The 22,791-nt window shown below is 41.6% G+C and overlaps 1 protein-coding gene across 1 annotated transcript in view; it reads right to left on the bottom strand.

The window, feature by feature from the left end:
- Positions 1 to 883: 883 nt before the first annotated feature.
- The window catches only part of zgc:152830 (uncharacterized protein LOC767682 homolog), a 76,603-nt gene continuing 54,695 nt past the window's right edge, over positions 884 to 22,791 (bottom strand). The window contains exons 9-17 of the mRNA XM_063056833.1: positions 20,375 to 20,450; positions 18,699 to 18,784; positions 18,059 to 18,163; positions 10,908 to 10,983; positions 10,507 to 10,625; positions 8,372 to 8,464; positions 7,640 to 7,697; positions 6,801 to 6,982; positions 884 to 5,152 (exon numbers count right to left, since the gene is read on the bottom strand). Of these exons, the coding sequence (XP_062912903.1) occupies positions 5,018 to 5,152; positions 6,801 to 6,982; positions 7,640 to 7,697; positions 8,372 to 8,464; positions 10,507 to 10,625; positions 10,908 to 10,983; positions 18,059 to 18,163; positions 18,699 to 18,784; positions 20,375 to 20,450 (930 nt within the window). The 3' untranslated portion in view covers positions 884 to 5,017. The remainder of the gene's footprint in view (positions 5,153 to 6,800; positions 6,983 to 7,639; positions 7,698 to 8,371; positions 8,465 to 10,506; positions 10,626 to 10,907; positions 10,984 to 18,058; positions 18,164 to 18,698; positions 18,785 to 20,374; positions 20,451 to 22,791) is intronic.

Genomic DNA, 22,791 nt, shown 5'->3' with positions numbered 1-22,791 from the left:
CAGCATCTGCAGATTATTGTGTGTTCAAAGACATACCAGTTAGTTACCCTCCCGCCACCCCACCAGGGATAGGGTTCATCCTTTCTTCACCTACCACTGCATTAGCCTCTGTGTCCAACACATAATTCTCTATAACTTCTACCATCTCAAACGGGATCCCACCACCAAGCACATCTCCGCCCCCCCCCACCTGATTTCTGCTTTCCTCTGGAATCTCTCCCTACGTGACTCCCCTGTCCATTCATCCCTCTGCACTGATCTTCCTCCTGGTACTTATCCTTGCAAGCAGAACAGGTGCCACACCTCCTCCCTCACTACCATTCAGGACCCTAAACAGTCCTTGCAGCCAAGGCAACACTTCATCTGAGAGTCCGTGGAGGTCATTTACCATCTCTGGGGTGGCCTCTGTATCAGTGAGGCCCGACATAGATTGGGAGACCGCTTTGCCGAGCATCTACCAGAAAAAGCAGGATCTCCCAGTGGCCACCCATTTCAATTCTGCCTCCCATTCCATTTCCAACGTATCAATCCATGGCCTCCTTTTCTGCCGCGATAAGGCTGTTCAAGTTGGAGGAGTAACACCTTGTATTGCAACCTGATGGTATGAACATGGGTGATTTCTTGAACTTTCTATAATTGCCCTCCCATTCACCATTCCCCATTTCTGCCTCTCATCTCCTTACCTGCCCATCACCCTTCCTCTGGTGCTTCTCCCCCTTCCCTTTCTTCTATGGTCTTCTACCCTCTCCTATCAGATTCCCCTTCTCCAGCTCTCTACCTCTTTCACAAATCAACTTCCCAGCTCTTTACTTCACCCCTTCCCGGTTTCACTTATCACCTTGTACCTCTCCCTCCCCTCCTCCCACCTTCTTACTCTGACTTTTTCTTCCCCCCCACCCCACCACACCTCACCCATCCTGATGAAGGGTCTCAGCCCAAAATGTCGACTGTTTTTCCATAAATGCTGAGTTCCTCCAGCATTTTGTGTGTGTTACCAGTTAGTAGGTTAATTGGTCATTGTAAGTCAGGCTAGGGTTAAATCAGGGTTTGCTGGGTGGCATGGCTCAAAGGGCTGGAAGAGCCCACTGTATCTCAATAAATAAATCTCTGGTAGATGCACCCGCCACTCAAATCGGGCTCTGCGGATGTTTGGTCACAGGCTTACGGAGATCCACTTCTGCAAACACCAATATGTTACAGTTATTTGTTGAATAGTTTGTCTCTGGGACAGCTAATAACTTCTGGCTTGTGCAACTGGGCTATAGTTAATAGGTGACATCACAGTTTACTGGCATTATTCTTCTATTTCAACCTACCTGACAGCATAAGGTTAGGTGATGAGGCTTCAGTGACTAGGTTAGAGGATGGTTGGGAGCACCATGTGGGGAAAAAAATTGTGTAGTCAACCACCTCAGTAGTTTAAAAAAATGTATACTTTTAATAAAAAAAGATAGACAGATTGGAAGATATATGGATTGACCTGGATGCCTTTGGAAAAAAGATTTAAAAAGTTAACAAGCAGGTATAGTAAGCAATTAGGAAAAACAAACTGCATGCTGGCCTGTATTGCATGAAGAATAGAGAAATTAAAACTATCTGGAATACTGTACACAAGTTTAGTTTCCCCAAAAATAATATATAGGAAATCAATGAAGTGTTGCAATCGCTGATTCCTGGAATGTGGTTCCGTCTGAACCAGTGAAATTAACTACTGAATTTTATAACAATGGGAGGTGATCTCAATAATACTCAACTTGGTCGGGGATAATAGGATACCAATGGATTTGTTTTTTAAGGTGACTAGAAGCAGAGATCGGTGTCAGATACAGGAGTCAATCATGAAGGACTACATGAAGGAATTTCTTCATAGAGTAGTGCATCTTTGGAACTCTCCACAAAACAAAATCTTCCCTAAACCGTTATTAGTCAATCAGAGGTTTTAATAATTAGATAGTTTCAGTTACCATATCACACACACAATTTTATTCTGGGTTAGAGATGGAGCGCTAACATCACAAATGATTAAATTGGTACAGGAAACATAGCACATTCTTTACTACCCCACTCAAAGTCCAAATAAATCACAATGAGAAGAGGAGCTGGTTATGAAATGTCACCTAAGAGGAGAAAATGCTTCACTCAGTTAATTCCTTGCCAATGTCACTAAGGAGCTTTCCAAACCCATCTTCTTGCTGTTTCAGTGTTTGATTACAGTAAGATCACTGTTCACTGAACCATGATCAAGCATCCATTTTCATACTTCCAGACTTTCTCCTGGTTTAACACAAGAGTGAAAGCATTGTTTTAATCCTGGTTGTTGGATGTGGAAAGAGATCCATGTCTCTATTTTGACTGAAGTTGCTTTTTTGAAACTGTAGTTAATGAAACAACTTTACATCTACTGAACACAACACACACGAAATGCTGGGGGAACTCAGAAGGTCAGGCAGCATCTATGGAAATAAATAAACAACCCTTCTTCAGGCCTGGATAGGAAGGAGGAAGATGACAAGATAAAAAGGTGGGGTGAGGAGAAGGCGGCTAGATAGAAGGTGGGAAATAGAAGATGGGAGGGGAGGGATTTTTTTTAAACCAGGAGAAATCAATATTCATGCCATCAGGTTGGAGGCTACCCAATTGGAATTCAAACTGTTGCTCCTCCACCCTGTTGGTGATGCCCAGCGACTACTTTTCGGCAGCAAAAACAAAAAAGAAACTACTAAATGCCTTACTATAACACTTTATTAATAATGATCGATGCTAACAATGGAGTGAAGAGCAGTGGCACAGATGAGAAACGGTTGAGGAAAGCGGAGGTGAATGGCGCCGAAGGTACAGGGAAGGCATGGTCGAGACAAGCGAAGGTGGAGGGGGGGGTCAAAGCAGTCAAGGCAGAGCTGTGGCAAGGAAAGTCCCGATGTCTGATCAATTCAAGTTCTAGGCCAAATTGGAAAGGTCAGGTACAGGTCAAATCATGGCAGCGAGGTTCAGGCCCCAGAGCAAGTAATGACTCAATGTTTGGACAATTTAAGCACCGGGCCGGATTGAAAAGGTCAGGGTGTTGGGACCAGAGGCTAGGCAAGTGCCAATTCTGCTCTCTGCTCTGAGACATTTACTCAGCTCCACACTGAATTGAGGCTGTGGCCTGCTCTGGCTGCAATGGTGCCTGGCTTCGTATCTGTGGTCTTGCAACTGTTACTCAGCTCTGCGATGAACGAAGGCTGTGGCCTGCCCCAGCTGTGGTGATGTTTGGCTTTGTGACTTTCGTAAGATATTTGCTTACTTATATTCAAAGTTGCTGGTGAACGCAGCAGGCCAGGCAGCATCTCTTGGAAGAGGTACAGTCGACGTTTCGGGCCGAGACCCTTCGTCAGGATTCGGCCTGAAACGTCGACTGTACCTCTTCCTAGAGATGCTGCCTGGCCTGCTGCGTTCACCAGCAACTTTGATGTGTGTTGCTTGAATTTCCAGCATCAGCAGATTTCCTCGTGTTTGCGTGCTTACTTATATTGTTCGCAGTTTTTTTTTTCTCTGCGCACTGGGTGCTTGATGGTCATTTTTTTAAATGGGGTCTTTAGAGGTTTGCTTTGTGGCTGCCTGTAGTAAGGAGACGAATCTCAAAGTTGTATAATGTATACATACTTTGATAATAAATGTACTGTGAACTTTTGACGGTGGCTTCATCATGGCTATAGAGGAGGTTACAGACTGACATGTCGGAGTGGGAATCGGAATTAAAATGTATGGTCATTGAGAAGTTTCGCTTTTGGTGAAAAGAGGGGAGGTGCTTGACAAAGCAGTCCATCAACTTAAAATGGGCCTCTGCCTTGGACAGTTAAGATTTGTAACGTAACCTAAAGCTTCAGATCCCAAACAGTATTTTTCTGCCATTGCTGCACAGACTATTCTGACAGCAATTGTATTAATGGAAAGATGTACTATTCTAGTGTGGAGACACTGTGAAAAAGCCTATTCACAATTACCAGACCTCAGGGCTTACGAGGAAGGGTTGAGCAAGCGAGGGCTTTTCTCTTTGGTGCAAAGGAGGATGAGAGGCGACTTGATCGAGGTGCATAGTTTATAAGAAGTGTAGCTACACTGGATAGCCAATGCTCTTGACTAATAACAGAGGACATACTTTTAGTATGATTGGAGGAAGGTTTAGGGGTGATGCAAGTAGTAGTTTTTTTTTTAAAAAGTGTTAAGCGTCTGGAACGTACAACCGGGGTTAGTGATTACGGCTGATATGTTAGGGACATTTAAGAGAATTTTAGACAGGCACATGGATAAGAGAAAAATGAAGGGTTGTGGACAATGAAGGAAGGAAGGGCTAAATTGATTGAGGATAGGTTGGAAGGTTGGCACACTGAGCCTGTACTGTTCTATGTTGAATGAACGGTAGACTATCGATACACAATCCTAAACTCACCTTTCAATCCTATGATAGTGCAGTAATGCTCAGCTAATACCAGAACATCAGCTTTAAAAATGTAATCTCATTGGCTCAAAATTTGTCAAAATTATAGTTACAAAGGCAAATGAATACAATTGGAAATGTGTAAAGGTCTAACTTGGATGTTAAATGTGCATAGTTATTGAAATTATACTTTATTGAAAGTAGCCTTCAAAAAAGTTCCTGCCAAACACCCAAAAACCTCTTACAATTTGCCTTTGACTGTTGTGACTCTGATTAGTTCTGCAACTGATGGCTTAGCCTCGACAAAAAATTGAAATAGTTGATTGTACAAGATAAAATCATTAAAAATTACATACAGATAGAGAGTAAATTCATTGATTACCCGACCTGAGAAAAGTTTGGATTACTTATTAACCAGCTGTAGACTATTCTAGAAAGTTGAACTAACTACCAACCCACAGAAATGTAATTAACATCAAGTTTCCTTTAGAATCAATAACGTGGGTTGACTATTTCACTGGAGTTCCTATGATTATACTTCCCCTGGTGTTCTCCGAATGCTGATTAGGAAGAACATTTCAATGGATCAAATCAGTTTGCTCAAATACGAGGTATAATATACTTTGCTGTCAGGGCAACCACTGGTGATCCAGTTGGTATCCCGGGAAATGGACCAGAAGATCCAGCGATGTCAATGTGGGAGTAGCGAAGGGGCTTTTCAGAATCAATTCCATGCTGAAAGAAAAGAACTAATTTAGTACAAATGGTTTTACAGTAGACCTAATAATTGTAAGAATCTCCATAAACCTTAGAACAATAAAAATAAAAAACCCTGCAGATCCAAAAAACAAAGTAATTGTAGGACATCAGCATAACCAAGCAATTAACCTTCGTATCAGTTCATTTTTGGATGTCACCTCTCATTAGATCGTTGTCAGTTCTGGTTTTCCTCTCATAACTAACAACTGACACAATCCATGGACTAGGGTTAACAAGCTGTCAGCTCCCTCAGAACTCCATAGGATTCAGAATCAGGTTTATTATCACTGTCTCATATGATGTTATATTTGTTTTGCGGCGTCAGCACACTACAAAGACAATATTACTAACAGGTTACAAAATAAATAATGTATAAGAGGAATAATGTGAAGTGCTCATGGTCTGTTCAGATGAGAAGAAGCTGTTTCTGATCATTGCATCAGAGTTTTCAGGCTCCTGCGCCACCTCCCTGATGGTAGTAATGATGGTATAATGAAAGGACCATATTTAATTTATTCTGGTCGGAAATTTTACACGGCTTATACAGAAACACAATGATTACAACAAGGTGGCCATTTTCTCCATAAGTTCTACACAAGAGTGCACCAACTTAGTCCCAAACACCCACTTTCTTTCCATTCCAGAGCCCCAAGTTCTTCTTGTTCAAATGCTGATTGAACTTTCTTTAGAATGCTGTGATTGAATCTGCCTCCACTACCTCTGCTGACAGTGTAATCCTGAGACCAATAGCACACGGCACGAGGAAGATCCTCATGTTTCTTTTGTTAATTGATTTTAAGTCTCCTACCTCTTCGTCACTTTGCCAGTGGAAACAATTTCTATATAGCTTGTCTATATCCTTAGTGATTTTGAATATCCCTCTCCCCCACCTTCCAAGCTCCTTCAGAATGAAGGCCCCTCTTCTCTGGAATCATTCTGGTAAATTTCTTCTGCACCCTCTCCTGATTTTTCATAATTCCAAACTTGCAGCAACAACAATCGAACAATATTCCACTTCTGGCCAAAGTGCTTTACATAACCTCCTTGTCCTTGCACTCCTACTTCTATTCATCAAACTCAGAATTCTACATACATTGTTATTAAAACCAAAAGTTTAAAAAAACGCTTCCTCAACCACATGATATTTTTAAGTGGACCATACGCTCTGACCCACACCTCCAAAGTCATCCCAGATCTGTGTCTGAACCTCAAATTGATTTTCTTCCAAAAGTGATAACACTGCATTTCATTTGCTAGCTTTCTGTCATTCTACCAGCTTCTACTACATTTCCTTCAAGGTTATTACATTCCCCCTCATGGTTAATGCACCTCTGAATGCCGTATCATCTGCAAGTGTGGACATTGTGCCCTGTCCAACCAGGTGAAATCAGTAATACTGACACTTGGGTGAATATCACTAGACACCTGTCCTCTGGTCTGACAACTTGACACCAAGATCTAGCCATGCAGTGACAGGAGTTACTGATAATTAAATTACAAGAATGTATGGTTGTACATGACCAAATTAAAGATTGTAGATTTCATAGTAAATGTGCCATTAACTGGCTACACTTCTAAAGCATATACTTTGAAGTCCAACATGGAATCCTTGTGTAAACATCACCTTATCTAGGCCAGAACCCATGATCAGGAAAGCTGCAGGGGACTGGTGTCCACGGGCTGTGGCACTGGATGGCAGGTTGTTACACTGCAAAATATCTTCATATTCTGACTTTCCTTTATGGAACTCATAATCATCACGTCGGATGGTAGAGATTTCAAAAGGATCCCCCACTTCATCACCAGCTGACAGGAAGACAACAGTAAAATATTCAGCTTGTGCAGTAATAACATTACAACATAATGCAATAAAATGTCAAAATTCAGTCATACGGCATGGAAACAGACCATTCAACCCAATCAGTCCTTGCTTACCATCAAGTAATCAATAACACTTATCCTAAACAGATCCCATTCCATTCTCCCTACTTCCCCATCAACTCCCCCAGGTTTTATCACTCACCTACACACTAAGGCAATTTGGGGTGATCAATTAACCTGCTAACCTGTGCATCACTTGGGATGCGAGACAAATACTACACCAGCTAGAGGAAACCTACGGGGTCACAGGAAGAAATGTAAAAAATGTATAAAACAGAGGTCAGGATTGAGCTCAAGTTCCTGGAGCTGAGGCAGTAATCTCTTGCTGTGCCACTGTCAACTTCAACAATGATTATTCCTACCCTTCTCCAGAAGACAAAAGTTTCCATGGCAATTAACTACATATTCTGAACAAAAATTTGTCAAAGTTTATGCAAAATTTGCACAAGTAATCAATTTATCCTTTGAACTGGTATGAAGCTATTAGCGAAGTAGATTTCTACCATGTTGAGTACCTGTAACATTAGGTGATAGAAATTTGAAAGCGCCAGCATGATAAGTAGAGGCAGAAATTATTCTTACCCTCTTGAATCTCCTGAGCAGTTTTGGCCCAACGTGCAGGGCCATTATCCATGATTATCTGCAGCAAAAGTAGTTGTAGTTTAATGCATGCAAGCTAGAAAATCGAGTGAACAACATACAGTATTTCCAAACTTCAACACTGCATTACAGTAAGCCCACTTTTGCAGTCACTTTAAAGAAAGATAGCAATTGTTCAGGTTTAATGCAATTTACAAAAATTTAAGGCTTTGTTTATATTGCTTTATGTCATCATAAACCAACTCTCAGATGAATCACTGCTGTCAATTTGTACAAAAAAATCCCACAAAAATGGAGCTGAAAATGAAATTCAATTACTGTGCAGTAGTTAGTGATAAAACATAGCCAGGATACTGATATTTCGGCTCTTCCAATGAGAGTACAATAATTTGTTTATAATTCTGTTGGCCAGAAAGGACTATAGCTCTAAATCTCAATAAAAACTAAACCAATCTAATGGCACTGCATCAGTACAGATGTGTCTGCTTTAAGTATGTTTAACACTCAACAGTAAAACATTTGTCAGACTTACTGCGCCTAAACAATGAAATAAGGTTGCATTTTCTGCAATCAAACAAAAAACCCTAACTAGAAACTGTTGTCATTCATTCAATATTCTACAATGGAACTAGACTTAAAACTAGCTGATATAATGTGGTACACTGCAAGTGTCCGCAAGGTCTTTTCATGTCATACAAGATAGACTGAACTTACAGAATAGTTGCAACCCACAGCTCGAATAGCATGGCCAGTCAACGTGGCGATCGTGAACAATTCAAAGTGGTTAGGTTCATAATTGTCAAGAGCCTGCAAAATGGAAACTGCGATAATTAATTTTTGAAACCATAACAGGTAATGCTCAAACCATATTCATACAGGCAAAATGCTATTCAGCCTTTTAGAAATCCTAAATGAAATGCCAGTAAGAACTTATCAAGAGGAATAAGATCAATGACTCCAGTCCAAACTGAAAAGAGAAACCATCAGATGCAGAAAAGATTTGTTAAAACGGTAACAACCCCCCTCCCCCCACATCTAGATTCATGCTAAAGAGTAAACATCTTCAACACAGCCATCTTGTCAGAAACCCTCAGGACCTTGTTTCAATTGATGTACAAACTTTAACAGAAGGTGGTCCCATCATAAATGAGCTCCATACATTTCTTCATCTCACACTCTTCAGTGATTATTCTGGAGTTAGGAAACTGTAGATGGCAGATATTAGAATGAGAACCAATATTCAGTAAATTACTACACGTGTCAGAAACCCCATCCGTTATTTATTTATATACACACATTATTTCTCTGTCTCTCTCCTTTTTCTCCCTCTGACTATACCCCTTGCCCATCCTCTGGGTTTTTCCCCCCTCCCCCTTTTCCTTCTCCCTGGGCCTCCTGTCCCATGATCCTTTCATATCCCTTTTGCCAATCACCTGTCCAGCTCTTGGCTCCATCCCTCCCTCTCCTGTCTTCTCCTATCATTTCGAATCTCCCCCTCCCACTTTCAAATCTCTTACTAGCTCTCCCTTCAGTTAGTCCTGACGAAGGGTCTTGGCCCGAAACGTCGACTGTACCTCTTCCTAGAGATGCTGCCTGGCCTGCTGCGTTCAACAGCAACTTTGATGTGTGTTGTTTCAGTAAATTAAACCTGCTCATAATTTAATTTCAGATATTTAAAGGTATCAAATCCAATCATTGGGTGTGGTACTGATTCTGTACCATTGAAACTGCACAGAGAAGACAATGCATGTTAGTGTTAATTGGTGGTCATGGAAAACTTCAGGATGAGATCAGGCATTAGCATTAAGTGGCCATGCCCTTAATTTAACACATCATTAAAGGTGAATCCTTGCCATTTAATGTACAGTTCAGGACATGTCCGTTAGTCACTGGAAGATGTTTCCTGCTCGTCATTGCTGTCTACCATGCCTCCAACAGTGCCCTTAGGTCATCTGCAGGGTTATCAGCCAGGGACCACTATTCATTGATGTTTTGCTCCCCTAGCCCCGGTACATCTCCTGAGGGCAGGACATCTCTTTGCCACCCCCTGCAGCTTTCAATGGGGTTAGTCGGTCCCCCAAATTCTGTCCTTCCTCAGCCACAGTCAAAAACTGTCCTTTCCTACCTCTTCGGCCAGCTCTCTGTTGGCCCTCCTGAGTCCCACTCCAGTCACTGCCATATCACGGAGTAACTTTGTCGTCGATGAGCCAACAAAGCCACACATCCTACCTCCACAGAGTAGATGATGGTCTTTCAGCCAGCTGACGGGTCTGAGCACTTCAGCCCCTTCTGCTCATAGCCAGCCTCCACTCCTTCCTCCCTCAGGATGATTAATATTTTAGTGAACTGTATATTCAGGGAGCTATCCCTCAACACGAACAAAAGTTTACTTTGGAATTCTGGAGGTCATGCTAAGGATCTTTCAGGTAGCCACCAGTATTTCAATATTCAGAGGAGTTCTATGTGGGATGTTCAACTATTGTAAATATGTACAGTAAGTCTGCAAAGTCCCCTAAATATATTCTACATGTCAGTTAAGGTGGTGAGAATAGTCATTGAAACTGTAGTTAATCATTCACTATTCTGCGTTTTAAAGGTATAAAAGATTGTGTGGATTGAGGAGAAATAGATTCCCTTCAGAATATCAAAAAAACTTTTGTATCTTCCTGCTCTAGCTTCAATGTTGATTGGTTCAACAATCTCAACAGATATTACGAGTAAACATTCTTTCAAAATAAGAAAACAGAACAGGAGGGAGCAGAATTTATTTTGTGTTAACCCTGTGGACAGATGTCCTTGCTGGATTTGGAATTCAAGCACGTTTTCTTCAACGGTGGGACAATACACACCCTTTCCTTCATGTGGCAGAGCAGATCCACCATTGCCATCCGCCCTTCAGCATCTGTATTTCCAACCCGAATTCTTCTCTTTGCCCGAGATGTGATAATCTCATCAGCCACATAGCAATCTACACAAGTGAACACCACAGGTTCAAACAGTAAAATTAAGTTACATGTACATTAGAGACAAATTTAACAGTAACATCTGTCTCTGAAAATATAGTCACCATCCAAAAATTTAGTAGGATTTTAAGACAAATAGAAAACAGTTTCTATTTCTGCCTCTGATTCAACTGTTGATTAATCAGAACTTCATCCAAGCAATACCACCTAAGGAAACATGCACAGAGCAGTACTGTGGAACTGCTACAAATAGTCTGCTTGATCACATCCTTTCAGATTGACAGTACCTGATCCAACACTGTTCCTGACCATTGCCATTGCACCCATTACTCGGATTCCTCTGGGTTTCAGGATTGAAAGTACCTGTATTTGGAGATAATTCAAATCATTAATAAACAATAGGCAAAATTTCAGAGACCTAGATGATCTCAATCTTGTAACATAAAATGGCTTTGCTTTCAAGTAAATTGCTCTGGCTACCTAACTCCAGCACATCAGTTAACACGAACATAAAAATGAGATGAAACTTGAGTTAAGATAATTACAACTGATCAACTGACTTCAGATACTACTATGCCATTTGAGGCAATAAACACATAGCATGAAAAGACCTTTCGACATAGCTTCACCAACAACTGTACTTGGACTTACTGAGAGGAGTTTTCCACTAAACATTACACACAAAACACTGGAGGAGGTCAGTAAGAGTGGCATGCTGAATTCCTCCAGCTTCTTGTGCGTATTGCTTTGATTTCCAGCCTCTGCAGATTTTCTCATTTATGTTTCCGGTGAACATGCCTGAATGCAGACCCACAGTGCTGTCTGACAGTTTAAAGGCAACACCCACAGTGAACCGGAAATGCTTCTAGTCATAGAACACTAGTCAGAAACAGGCCCTTCGGCCTATCTGAACTAATAATCTGCCTATCCCATCGACCCGCACCCAGACCATAGCCCTCCTCTCTAAATTTCTATCCAAATTTCTCTTAAGTATTGAAATCAAACCCTCACCCATCACTTCCGCTGGCAGCTCGTTCCACACTCTCACGACTCTCTGAGTGAAGAAGTCCCCCCCCCCATGATCCCCTTAAACATTCCACCTTTCACCCTTTACCCATGACCTCTTGTCGTAATTCAACCCAATCTCAGTGGAAAAAACCCACTTGCATTTACCCTATCTATAACGTTCAATTTCGTATATCTCTATCAAATCTCTCCTCATTCTTCCAAGCTCCAGGGAGTAAAGTACTAACCTATTCAACTTTTTACTATAGTTCAAGTCCTGAAATCCTGGGAACACCCTTGTAAATCTTCTCTGCATTTTTTCAATCTTATTGACATCTCTCAATAACTGCACACAATTGTTAGAGTGAGTTTTTTTGGGTAGATGATTTGTTTACATTTAAATGACTTTGGCCACTAGACTTCTATTTGGCAAAGTACTGTGGATTGAGTCCACAACAATGCGCTTCCTAAAAAGGCGTGAATACCAGATGCTTCTGGTGCCGTAGTTTGACCTGATGTTGTAGTTTCGAGGACAGTATTATCTATACATTATAGATATTAATTGTCTTCTACATTAGCACGTAAAATGCCAAATAAATCCTAAAGGCTGTGGACACCAACCCAGACATGTTGGCGTCAGAAGGAAAGGATGGTGTGACATTTTGTATGTAGTTTCAAAAGGAAGCATTGTCTATGCATTGTCTGTAACTTTTTAAGTAGCGATTGCCTTTGTGTATAGCATATAAATATCGAGCCCACACTGAGCTAGCAGACCTTTCTGTGGAAAGCGTCTCCGTCCGTAGATGCCTGCTGTACCTTGTTGTGTCGAATAAAGAAGCTGCTTTGTATCTACCAGTGACTCTGTCTCTCCGGTGATTTCATCCACGTTACAACAGTACTCCATATTATGCCTCACCTACATTTTATACAACTTCAAAATAACATCCTAACTCCTGTAACTCAATACTTTCAATGTTCAAAGTAAATTATCCAAATACAAATACGTTGCTACATACAACCTTGAGATTCATTTTCTTGCAGACATTCACAGTATATACAAAGAAATGAAAAATAATAATAGGTAAAAGTAGAGAACATGAGATGAGGAGACCCTGAAAGTGAGCCCATTGGTTGTGGAAACAGTTCAGTGTTGGGGTAAGTGAAGTTATTCCTTCTGCTTAAGAGTCTGATGGTTGAGGGGCAACAACTGTTCCTGAACTTTGTTTTGTAGGTCCTGTGCCTCCTGTACCTCCTTCCTGATAGCAGTAATGAGAAGAGAGCATGGCTTTCCTGTGACAGTGCTCCATGTACACGTGCTCAATGGCTGGGAAGATTTTATCCACAATGAACAGGGCCGTATACACTCTTTCAGTAGGATTTCCTGGGCATGCTGTTTCCATACCAGGCTGTGATGCATCCAGTCAATATATTCTCCACTGCACATCTGCAGAAGTTTGTCAAAGTTTTAGATGACATGTCAAATCTTTGCAAACACCTAAGGAAATTGAGGTTCGGCTATGCCTTCTTTGTAATGACACTTACCAAGTACAGATCCTCTGAAATAATAACACCGAGGAATTAAAGTTTCTAACCATCTCCACCTCTGATTTTCCATCGACAGCTAACTCAGACTCCAATTTCCTCCTTGGTCAATAATCTGCTGCTTGGTCTTGCTGACATTGAGTGAGGTTGTTGTTTGTGGCACCACTCAGCCAGATTTTCAGTCTCTTCCCTATATGCTGATTCGTCAGCACCTTTGAATTGGCCAATGATAGTGGTATCATCAGCAAACTGAAATCTGTCATTGGAGCTGTACTTAGCCACACAGTGATAAGTATAAAGGAGTAGAGCAGGGGACTAAGCACACAGCCTTGTGGGGCACCTGTGCTGATGGAGATTGTGGAGGGGATGTTGGTGACAATGCGAACTGACTGGGGTCCGCAGGTGAGGAAATTGAGATCCCGTTGCATAAAGAGGTATTGAGGCCAAGACATTGGACCTTATTGGTTATTTTTGAGAGCATGGTAGTATTGAATGCCAAAGTGCCTTTACAACTATATCCTACTGTCGTCTTCTTCGGCCGTCCCTTGATTTCCATGTTGACTGAGGCCTGGGCAAGGTTGTATGGAAGACCGGCAGTTGCCCTACTGTAACACCACTTTCAAGGAATTATGGACCTGTACTACCAGATCCCTCTGTTCCACTCTACCCGTCAGTGTCCTACCGCTCACTGTGCAAGTCCTACCCTGGTTGGTCCTCCCAAATCCAGTAGCTCACGCTTGTCTATATTAAATTACATTTGCCACTTTTCCAGCTGGCTCAGATCCCACCTCCCATATAGGACATTGTCAAAGGCCTTGCTAAAGTCTATGTAGTCAATATCCACTGCCTTGCCTTCATGAACTTCGACATAAATCTGCACTTTCAACAGATCTGTTAAACATAAATCACACCTTTCAACCTCGAATTCTGCGCTGGTTTGGATTTTCTTCATTAGCACAAAATCATTGCTGCATATGCTGACATGAGTAATCTTGTTCAGAATGGGAGTCATTGCTGTCCAAATGATACGTGGAGACATCAGTGCTGTGAGTATGGTTGATTTCACACACAATTTACAAATAGAATATCAAACTCAAAGAAAACAGTCAAAAACAGAGAGCACGTGATGATTGGGAAAAATACAAAGAAACACTTAATGACAAAGATTAATAAGTAAAGACAATACTATAAAGTCATGCTGGTAGAAATAGCAAGAGTTTCTACATATTTAAAAAGCAAGAAATTTAATAAAATGAGTGTTAGTGCTACAGAAAGACTCCAGGATTGACAATAAAAAAAGATGTCTTTGAGGATGCCTGGAACATCCCAGCAATAACTGTAAATCAGAAATTTGGAAAGGCGGCAAACTCAGGGGGCAGGATAAAATGCAATCCAAATGGCTACTGAAATTGTGCAATTGCTGGTTTGAATTTTCCAGAGTTCCCTAGATTTGGTGAAAATGGCATTAGCTTGGAAAATAAAAAACGTAACTCCCATGAAATTAAAAGGATAGACGGCATGCAGGAAACAAGCCAATTCATCGCAAAAAGTTTGAATCTATTCTTAAAACATCATGGCTGTGCACTTAGAAAAACAAAGCATTCAGACAATGTCAACCGCTTTGTGAAAGGGAAAGCATATTTGGCGGTTTTCTTCATTGCAGAGGAGCCTAACACTAGAGGGCATAGGTTCAGAGTGAGTTTTAAATGTGATCTGGGGGAGTATTTTTTTTCCCACCCAGAGGGTGGTCAGAATCTGGAACACCAGATGGTGGTAGCAGAGTTGCCCAAAATTGAAAGCGCCTCTGGACAAGCATACAAATTGTCAAGGAATAGTGGGCTATAAACCACATGCTGGAAAGTGGGATTAGTATATCAAGATATGTGGTTGGCATGGATGTGGTGAATGGAAAGGCCTGTTTCTGTGAATATATTAAAAGGATAATAGCAACAATCACATAATTATATTATACATTAGCGTGGTGCTGTGAAACATGTCTAAACTTTACAGCACAACCATAAAATATAGAATTTACATATTCAACATACCAGTTTCCTTTCAAAGATGCAATGCCTTCCTGTAGACACTGTCCAATACTAACAGTGCTGGTATGGGAGAGATTAATTTGTAGAAATTATTTAACTTCTGAATGTTTATTCAGATGGAGGCTTGGTGAATGTTTCAGGAAGACAATGTAAGAATCAGAGTCTGGTTTGAAATCACTGGCATATGTTGTGAAATTTATTGTTATGCAACAGTAGTACATTGTAATACATAATAACTAAAATAGATTACAGTAAGTATACATGAGGAAATCTGCAGATGCTGGAATTTCAAGCAACACACATCAAAGTTGCTGGTGAACACAGCAGGCCAGGCAGCATCTATAGGAAGAGGTACAGTCGACATTTTGGGCCGAGACCCTTCGTCAGGACATATATAAATACCGTAAGTATATATATTTTAAAATGTCAAATTAAGTAAGTAGTGCAAAATAGAGAAAAAAGTAGTGAGGTAGTGGTCATGGATTCTATGTCCATTCAGAAATCTGACAGCAGACGGAAAGAAGCTGTTCCTGAATCGTTGAGTGCATGCCTTCAGGCTCCTGTACCACCTCTGTGATGGTAGCAATGAGAACAAGGCATGTCCTAGATCATGTGGGTCCTTAAAGATAGATGCTGCCTTTTTGAGACATTGCTCCTTAAAGATGACCTGCATGCTGGGGAGGCTAGTGCCCATGGAGCTGACTGAACTTACAACTCGAAATCAGCTTATTTCGATCCTGTGCAGTGGTTTCCCCCACACCTCATACCAGACAGTGATGCAGCCAGACAGAATGCTCTCCATGGTACATCTGTAGAAATTTGCAAATGTCTTTGGTGACATTCCAAATCTCCTCAAGCTCCTAATGAATGACAGCTACTGTTGTGCCTTCTTTGTAACTGCATCGATATGTTGGGCCCAGGATAGATCCTCAGCGATGCTGACAACCAGGAACTTGAAATTTCTCACTCTGCTTCTGATCCCTCGATGAGGACTGATGTGTGTTCCCTCATTTTATCCTTTCTGAAGTCCTCAATCAGTTCTTTGGTCTTACAGACATTGAGTACAAGGTTGTTTCTGCGACACCACTCAACCAGCTGATTTATCTCGCTCCTGTACGCCTCCTCGTCACAGTCTATTGTTCTGCCAACAATAGTTGTGTCGTCAGCAAATTTATAAATGGCATTTGAGCTGTGTCTAGCCACACAGTCATGAGAGTCGAGAGAGTAGAGCAGTGGGCTATGCAAACATCCTTGAGGTGCACCAATGTTGAGTATCAGCGAGGTGGAGCTAGTATTTCTGATCCACACAGATTGTGGTCTTCCGGTACAGAAGTTAAGGATCCAATTGAAGAGGGAGATACAAAGGCCCTGGTTTTGGAGCTTTTTGATCAGAACTGTAAGAATGATTGTGTTAAACGTTGAGCTGCTGTCGACTAACAGCAGCCTGATGCAAGTATTAGCATTGTTCAGGTGTACCAAGGCTGTGTGAAGAGCCAACCCACTGTAGACTAATTGTGGCGAAAGGGAAATTGTGGTGGGTCAGGTCCTGACTTAGGCAGGAGGTGACTCTAGTTATAACTAATCTCTCAAACCACTTCATTACAGTAGATGTGAGTGCTACTGGGTGATAGTTGTTAAAGCAGCTCACCCTCCTCTTCTTGGGCACTGGTATACTTGTCGCCCTTTTGAAGCAGGTGGGAACTTCTGTCTACAGCAATGAGAGACTGAAAATGTCTCTGGATACAACGTCAGTTGGTTTCCACATGTTTTCAGACCCCTACTAGGTACACTATCAGGAGCTGTCTTCTTGCGATGGTTCAACCTCTTTCAAGATGCTCTAGCATCAGCCTCCGAAGCAGAGACCACAGGGTTACCGGATACTCAAGGATTTTCAGAGCTGTAGTTTTATTCTCCCCTTTAAAGTGTGCAGATTGGTGTGATGTCCTGTTTCTAACAGGAAGATCACAGTCTGGTAACAAAGTACCTTCCAAATTGGTGGCACAGGTAACATTTGGTCAGTGTTTCAGGTGCAAGTGCAAAATAGATAGGCACGGGTAAAGAGAGGAAGAGTTGGTGGAATGTGGAAGGGAGGGTGATAGGAAAGTGAAGGTATCAGGAGAAATAGAGTCATGGTGGCAAGGGAGTGAGAGAAGATAGGAGAGAAAATAAAAATTAGAAACATGCCAGTTTGAAAGAACAGACCTGATGCTCCCTGTTTCCCAATTTGCATTAAATCTCATTTACTCATCACTAGGACATCATTGAGAACAGCGAAGAGGAGGAATTTCTTTAAGCAGAGGCTACTGAGTCTCTGTAAGCTAAGTCGTTGTTGTTCCTCTGGTGTCTCGGGTGCCACTTCTTTAGTATTTGACTGTTATTTACGAGGCTGAGTTACTAGCTTGACACTCAACCCAGCACAGATGGAAAGTGTGCAGACAGCCGGCTGGATTCGAACCCAGGACCACTTACCCCGAAGTCTGGTGCGGATGCCACTACACCACCAGGTGGCTAGGCCAAGTCATTGTGTATATTTCAAGCAGAAGTTAATAGGTTCTTAATTAGTAAGGGCGTCAAAGGTCTTGGGGAAAATAAATCAGCCATGATGGAATGGTGCAGAAGACTTGATGGACGAAAATGCCTAATTCTGCTCCTATGTCTTATGTTTAGTGGTCTTAATAATTATCAGCATTACTTTGCTAACAGTGCTATTTCTGACTGCACAGACTCGGGTCTCTTGAAAAAGGAGATGCAGCCTGGTGATCACACCAGTGGGAACAAAAGTTAAAGAAGCATGGCTGAGGCAAGTCATGGACCAACTTAAATAATCACCAGAAGATAGCTTGTACCTGGAATAGCCCAGCAACAGCAGCAGCTCCACATTTATCTCTGTGCATTCCTGCCATAATGCCACCTGCTTTGATGTCTGCACCACCAGTATCATAGGTTACTCCCTGGGAACAATTTTTTAATAAAAATATAAACAATTATGTAACTGGTATCAAATAGTCAATACAAATGTAAATCATTCCAAATTTTTTTTGAAATAAATTTGCCCAAATTGTTAATGATGACAGTTCTTAATCCATACAAAATACCCTAGGGTCCCACCAACCCTATACCATCTGAAAGTCTATTTGAGATATTAATTACTTAAAATCAAGTAGTTACTTCATCCATTCCTAAACCCCTCATCCAACCTCTTCAAACAGGTGCTTGGGAATGAATGAAAGCAAAGTACCAGAAACACAGCAGGTCAGACAAAATCTATGGAAAAAGGAACAATTACCATTTCAGGGAAAAGGCCCTTGCATCTGAGTGTTTCCAGCAGTTTCCAATTGTAATTTCAGTTCAGACCAATTAAATTATAATCATAAGATGTTTACCATTGCAGAGGGCTGGTATTAAAAATTAACTGAAATGATAAAAACATTGCAGTACCATTAAAACAATAAGGCATCAATTTTGATCCATTACATAGATTTATACCTTGCCAACAAGCAGGAGTGTTTTTTCTTTGGCACCTTCTCCATTATATTCCAGTATAATAACCCGTGCCTGGTGACGTTGTACATCTGAAGAGATTTAAAGGAGGGAAAGAAAAACAACTATTTTTATACATCACCATTTAGTCCATTAAATGGCCACATACAGTAGAATCTATCTTGAGAATGCAAAACTAAAAATTTGCTTTGAATAGATCACTAAAAACTTTAACGACTTAAGTACCAGAATTACATTCCCAACACTTCAGATTGGAAGACCGACCCCCCACCACCCCAGAGTGAGGTAACAAAAAATTTTGCAGTGACTATCAGTCTTCACTATGACTTTGGAAACACTCTCAAAGATAAACACTGCCCTCAGCATCCACAGACACGTTAGTTCTCACTTTTGCCTCAAAAGGACCCGTCCTCTTATACTATTTTGCCTGATAATCACTTTTGAAATCTAATGCACGTTAACATCTTAACTTTCTTACACTCCGCCTCATTGCAGTTTTCCATTCTCTTCTGATTCTTTTGAAAGAAGGAAGTAACATTACTGAAATTTCCATGTGCAGAATTATAGGATCACATGATTAGAATAAAAACATCAGAATTCAACCACTCTGAAATTACAGTCTAATGGAGCGCATACAATTTGCTTTCATTGACTCCCAAATTCTAGTGCTATGAAATGTATAACAGGTTAAAAAGGAAATGTCAATTAATCACAACTTTATGGACTTGCAGTGGATTCTGTATAATTTGGAAGCCACAGAAATAAAGTGGATTAACAAAGATAGAGGCTCAAGAGATTACAGATACAGGTCGACCTTCACTAATCCGACACCACTGGGACCTGAGGAGTGCTGGATTAGTGAAAATGCCAAATTAGAGAAGGATCACATTAAGCATAATCAATGCCAGATTATCGAAGGAACCGGATTACAGGTAGTTGGATTAGTGAAGGTCAACCTGTACTACAACCTGAAACAGCAACCTGCTAGAGGAATTCACTGAGTCGATCTGCATCTGTGAGGGGTGAATGTTCTAACTCCTTCTCTGTCACTTTCAGGTCAAAACTCTGCATCAGGGCTGAGAGTGCAAAGGGCTAAGACACGAGTTAAAGGTGACTATGGGAGGTGAAAAGGCAAGGGAGGGGAGTGAGTTGGGAGACATTGACATTCTCTTTATCTGCCTCCATCATTCACTAGTTATTGTCTCCAAACTCTTCCCTGCCCCTCCCTTCCCTGGCACAACCTGCCCATCATGTTTCACCCTTCAGACCACCAATCACCTCCAGCTCCTTTCCCACCACTCCACCTCACCTAGCATCTTCCCTCTCCACCCTCAGACCCGATTCAGGATTTTACCCTGAAGTGTCAACAGTTCTGCCTCCTGCTACCCCACAGATGCTGGTCTACCTGCGGAGTTTGATTGGTAGATTGCTACAATAGAAAGACCAAACTCCTTGAAAGAATTCATTTCCTCCAGCATTGTATGTGTGCGTTGCACAACTTGAACTCAGTAAGTCAGGCAGCATCTATCGAGGGGAAATAAACATTTGGCGTTTTGGCAGGGTGGGAAGAGGCAGCTATATTAGATTCTAGCACATGGAGCAAGTGCAGCGTATCAAAACTACATTTTTTATTCAGAATGCAATTGAATGCATCAACTGACCTTTAGCACAGCGATTGACTGCCGCCAAGCATGGGTATTCCTCCTGCAGAGTACTTAAATCACTAGTCACTGAAACCTGGCAAAAAAAAAAAAAATCACTTTAAACTAGCTTTAACTGAAAGTAAACTCTCATCAAAAATACACATCCTTATGAATAGCTAGGTACCTATTAACTATATATACTATATCACTTCAAGAGCAGCTGCAGAAGATTCTCAACAGGGAGGGCGAGCAGCCAGAAGTTGTGGTGCACGTAGGTCGAAAGCGGGAGGAGGTCCTGCGCAGTGAGTATAGGGAGGAGGTCCTGCGCAGTGAGTATAGGGAGGAGGTCCTGCGCAGTGAGTATAGGGAGTTAGGGAAGAGGCTGAAGAGTGAAACGTCCGAGGTAGTCATCTCTGGATTACTCCCAGTACCACGTGCTAGTCAGAACAGGAATAGGATGATAGTACAGATGGACAAGTGGCTGAGGAAGTAGTGCAAGGTTTCAGATTTCTGGATCATTGAGATCTCTTCTGGGGAAGATATGACGTGTGAAAAAAGGACAGGTTACTCCTGAACACAGTGGGGTCTAATATCCTTATGGGCAGGTGTGCTAGAGCAGTTGGGAAGGATTTAAACTAATCTGGTTGGGGAATGGGAACCAGAGTGAAAGGGCTGGTGATGGGATAGTTGGTGAACAAGTCAATGCATTGTGTAGTGAGACTGTGAGGAAAGACAAGCAAATGATAGGGCAACATTGCAGTCAGTGGGATGAGTTGAACTGTAACAAGAGAGCAAATTAGAAAAGGATGAATACAGGACTGAAAGTGTAATATTTGAATCCACGTAGTATATAGAATAAGGTAGATGATCTTGTGGCACAGTTTGATATTGGCAGGGATCACTGAGTGGTAGCTGAAAGAAGGTCACAGTTGGGAGCTTAACATTCAAATACACACATTGCATCAAAAGGATGAGCAGGTAGGCAGAGGGGATGGGGTAGCTCTTTTGCTAAAAACGTGAAATCAAATCCTTCGAAAAAGGTGACATACGACCGGAAGATATAGAGTTCTTGCGGGTAGAGTTAAGAAACTGCAAGAGTAAAGAGGCACTGACAGAAGTTATATACAACCCTCTGAACAGTACCCAGGATGTGGGCTACAAATTACAACAAGAGATAGAAAAGACGCATACAAAAGGGCAATGTTACAAGAGTCGGGGTGGGGGGGGGGTGCGAGGGAGAATTTCAATATGCAGCTAGATTAAGAAAATCAGGTTGATGTTGGATCCCAAGAGAAAGAATTTGCAGAATGCCTACAAGATGGCTTTTTAAGAGCAGCTTGTGGTTGAGTCCACTAAGGGAAAAGCAATTCTGAATTGGGTGTTGCGTAAAGAACCAGATTTGATTAGGGAGCTTAAGGTAAAGGAATTCTTGGGAGACAGTTTAAGAGGGAGAAGCAGAAGTTAGATGTATCAGTATTACAGTGGGGTGAGGGGAATTACAGAGGCATGAGAAAGGAACTGCCCAAAGTTGACCGGAAGGACACTAGCAGGGATGACGGCAGAACAGCAGTGACTGGAGTTTCTGAGAGCTATTCAGAAGGTGCAGAATAGGTACATCCCAAAGGTGAAGTATTCTAAAGGGAGGATGAGGCAACCGTGGCTAACAAGGGAAGTCAAAGACAGCATAAGAGCAAAAGAGAAGGCATTTAATATAGCAAATAATAGTGGGAAGTTGAAGATTGGGAAGTTTGTAAAAACCAACAGAATGCAACTAAAAACAAAAACCATAAGGAGAGAAAAGATGAAATATGAAGGGTATCTATCCAATAATATAACGGAGGATGTCAGCAGATTTTTCTGATACATATTTATTTTATTTTAATTTTTGAGATACAGTGCAGAATAAGCCCTTCCGGCCCTTCGAGCCGTGCCGCCCAGCGATCCCCTGATTTAATCCTAGCCCAATCACAGGACAATTACAATGACCAATTACACACCAACCACTATGCCTTTGGACTGTGGGAGGAAATCAGAGCACCCGGACGAAAGCCACGCTTTCATGGGGAGAACGTACAAACTCCTCATGGGCAGTGGAGGAAATTGAACCCAGGCTGTCTGCACCGTCAAGCGTTGTGCTTACAATTACGCTACCATGCCGCCCAAAAAGATCACTAGTACTGATCTTTCAGAAATCACTAGATTCTAGAATGGTTCCAGAGGACTGGATAATTGAAAATGTTACCTCAATCTTTAAGAATGGAGGGAGGCAGAAAAAAGAAGATTACACAAGAGATGACACCTGACTTTAATGGTTGGAAAGATGGAGTCAATCATTAAGGATGTGGTTTCAGGGAACAAAGAAAATAGGCCAAAGTCAGTATGATTTCCTTAAAGGGAACTCTTGCCTGGCAAATCTTTTAGAATTCTTTAAGGAA

Source organism: Mobula hypostoma, chromosome 8 (genome assembly GCF_963921235.1).
Source record: "Mobula hypostoma chromosome 8, sMobHyp1.1, whole genome shotgun sequence".
Lineage (NCBI taxonomy): Eukaryota > Metazoa > Chordata > Chondrichthyes > Myliobatiformes > Myliobatidae > Mobula > Mobula hypostoma.
Note: the sequence above shows the minus strand (reverse complement) of the source record. Positions and strands in the feature narration are given on the sequence as shown.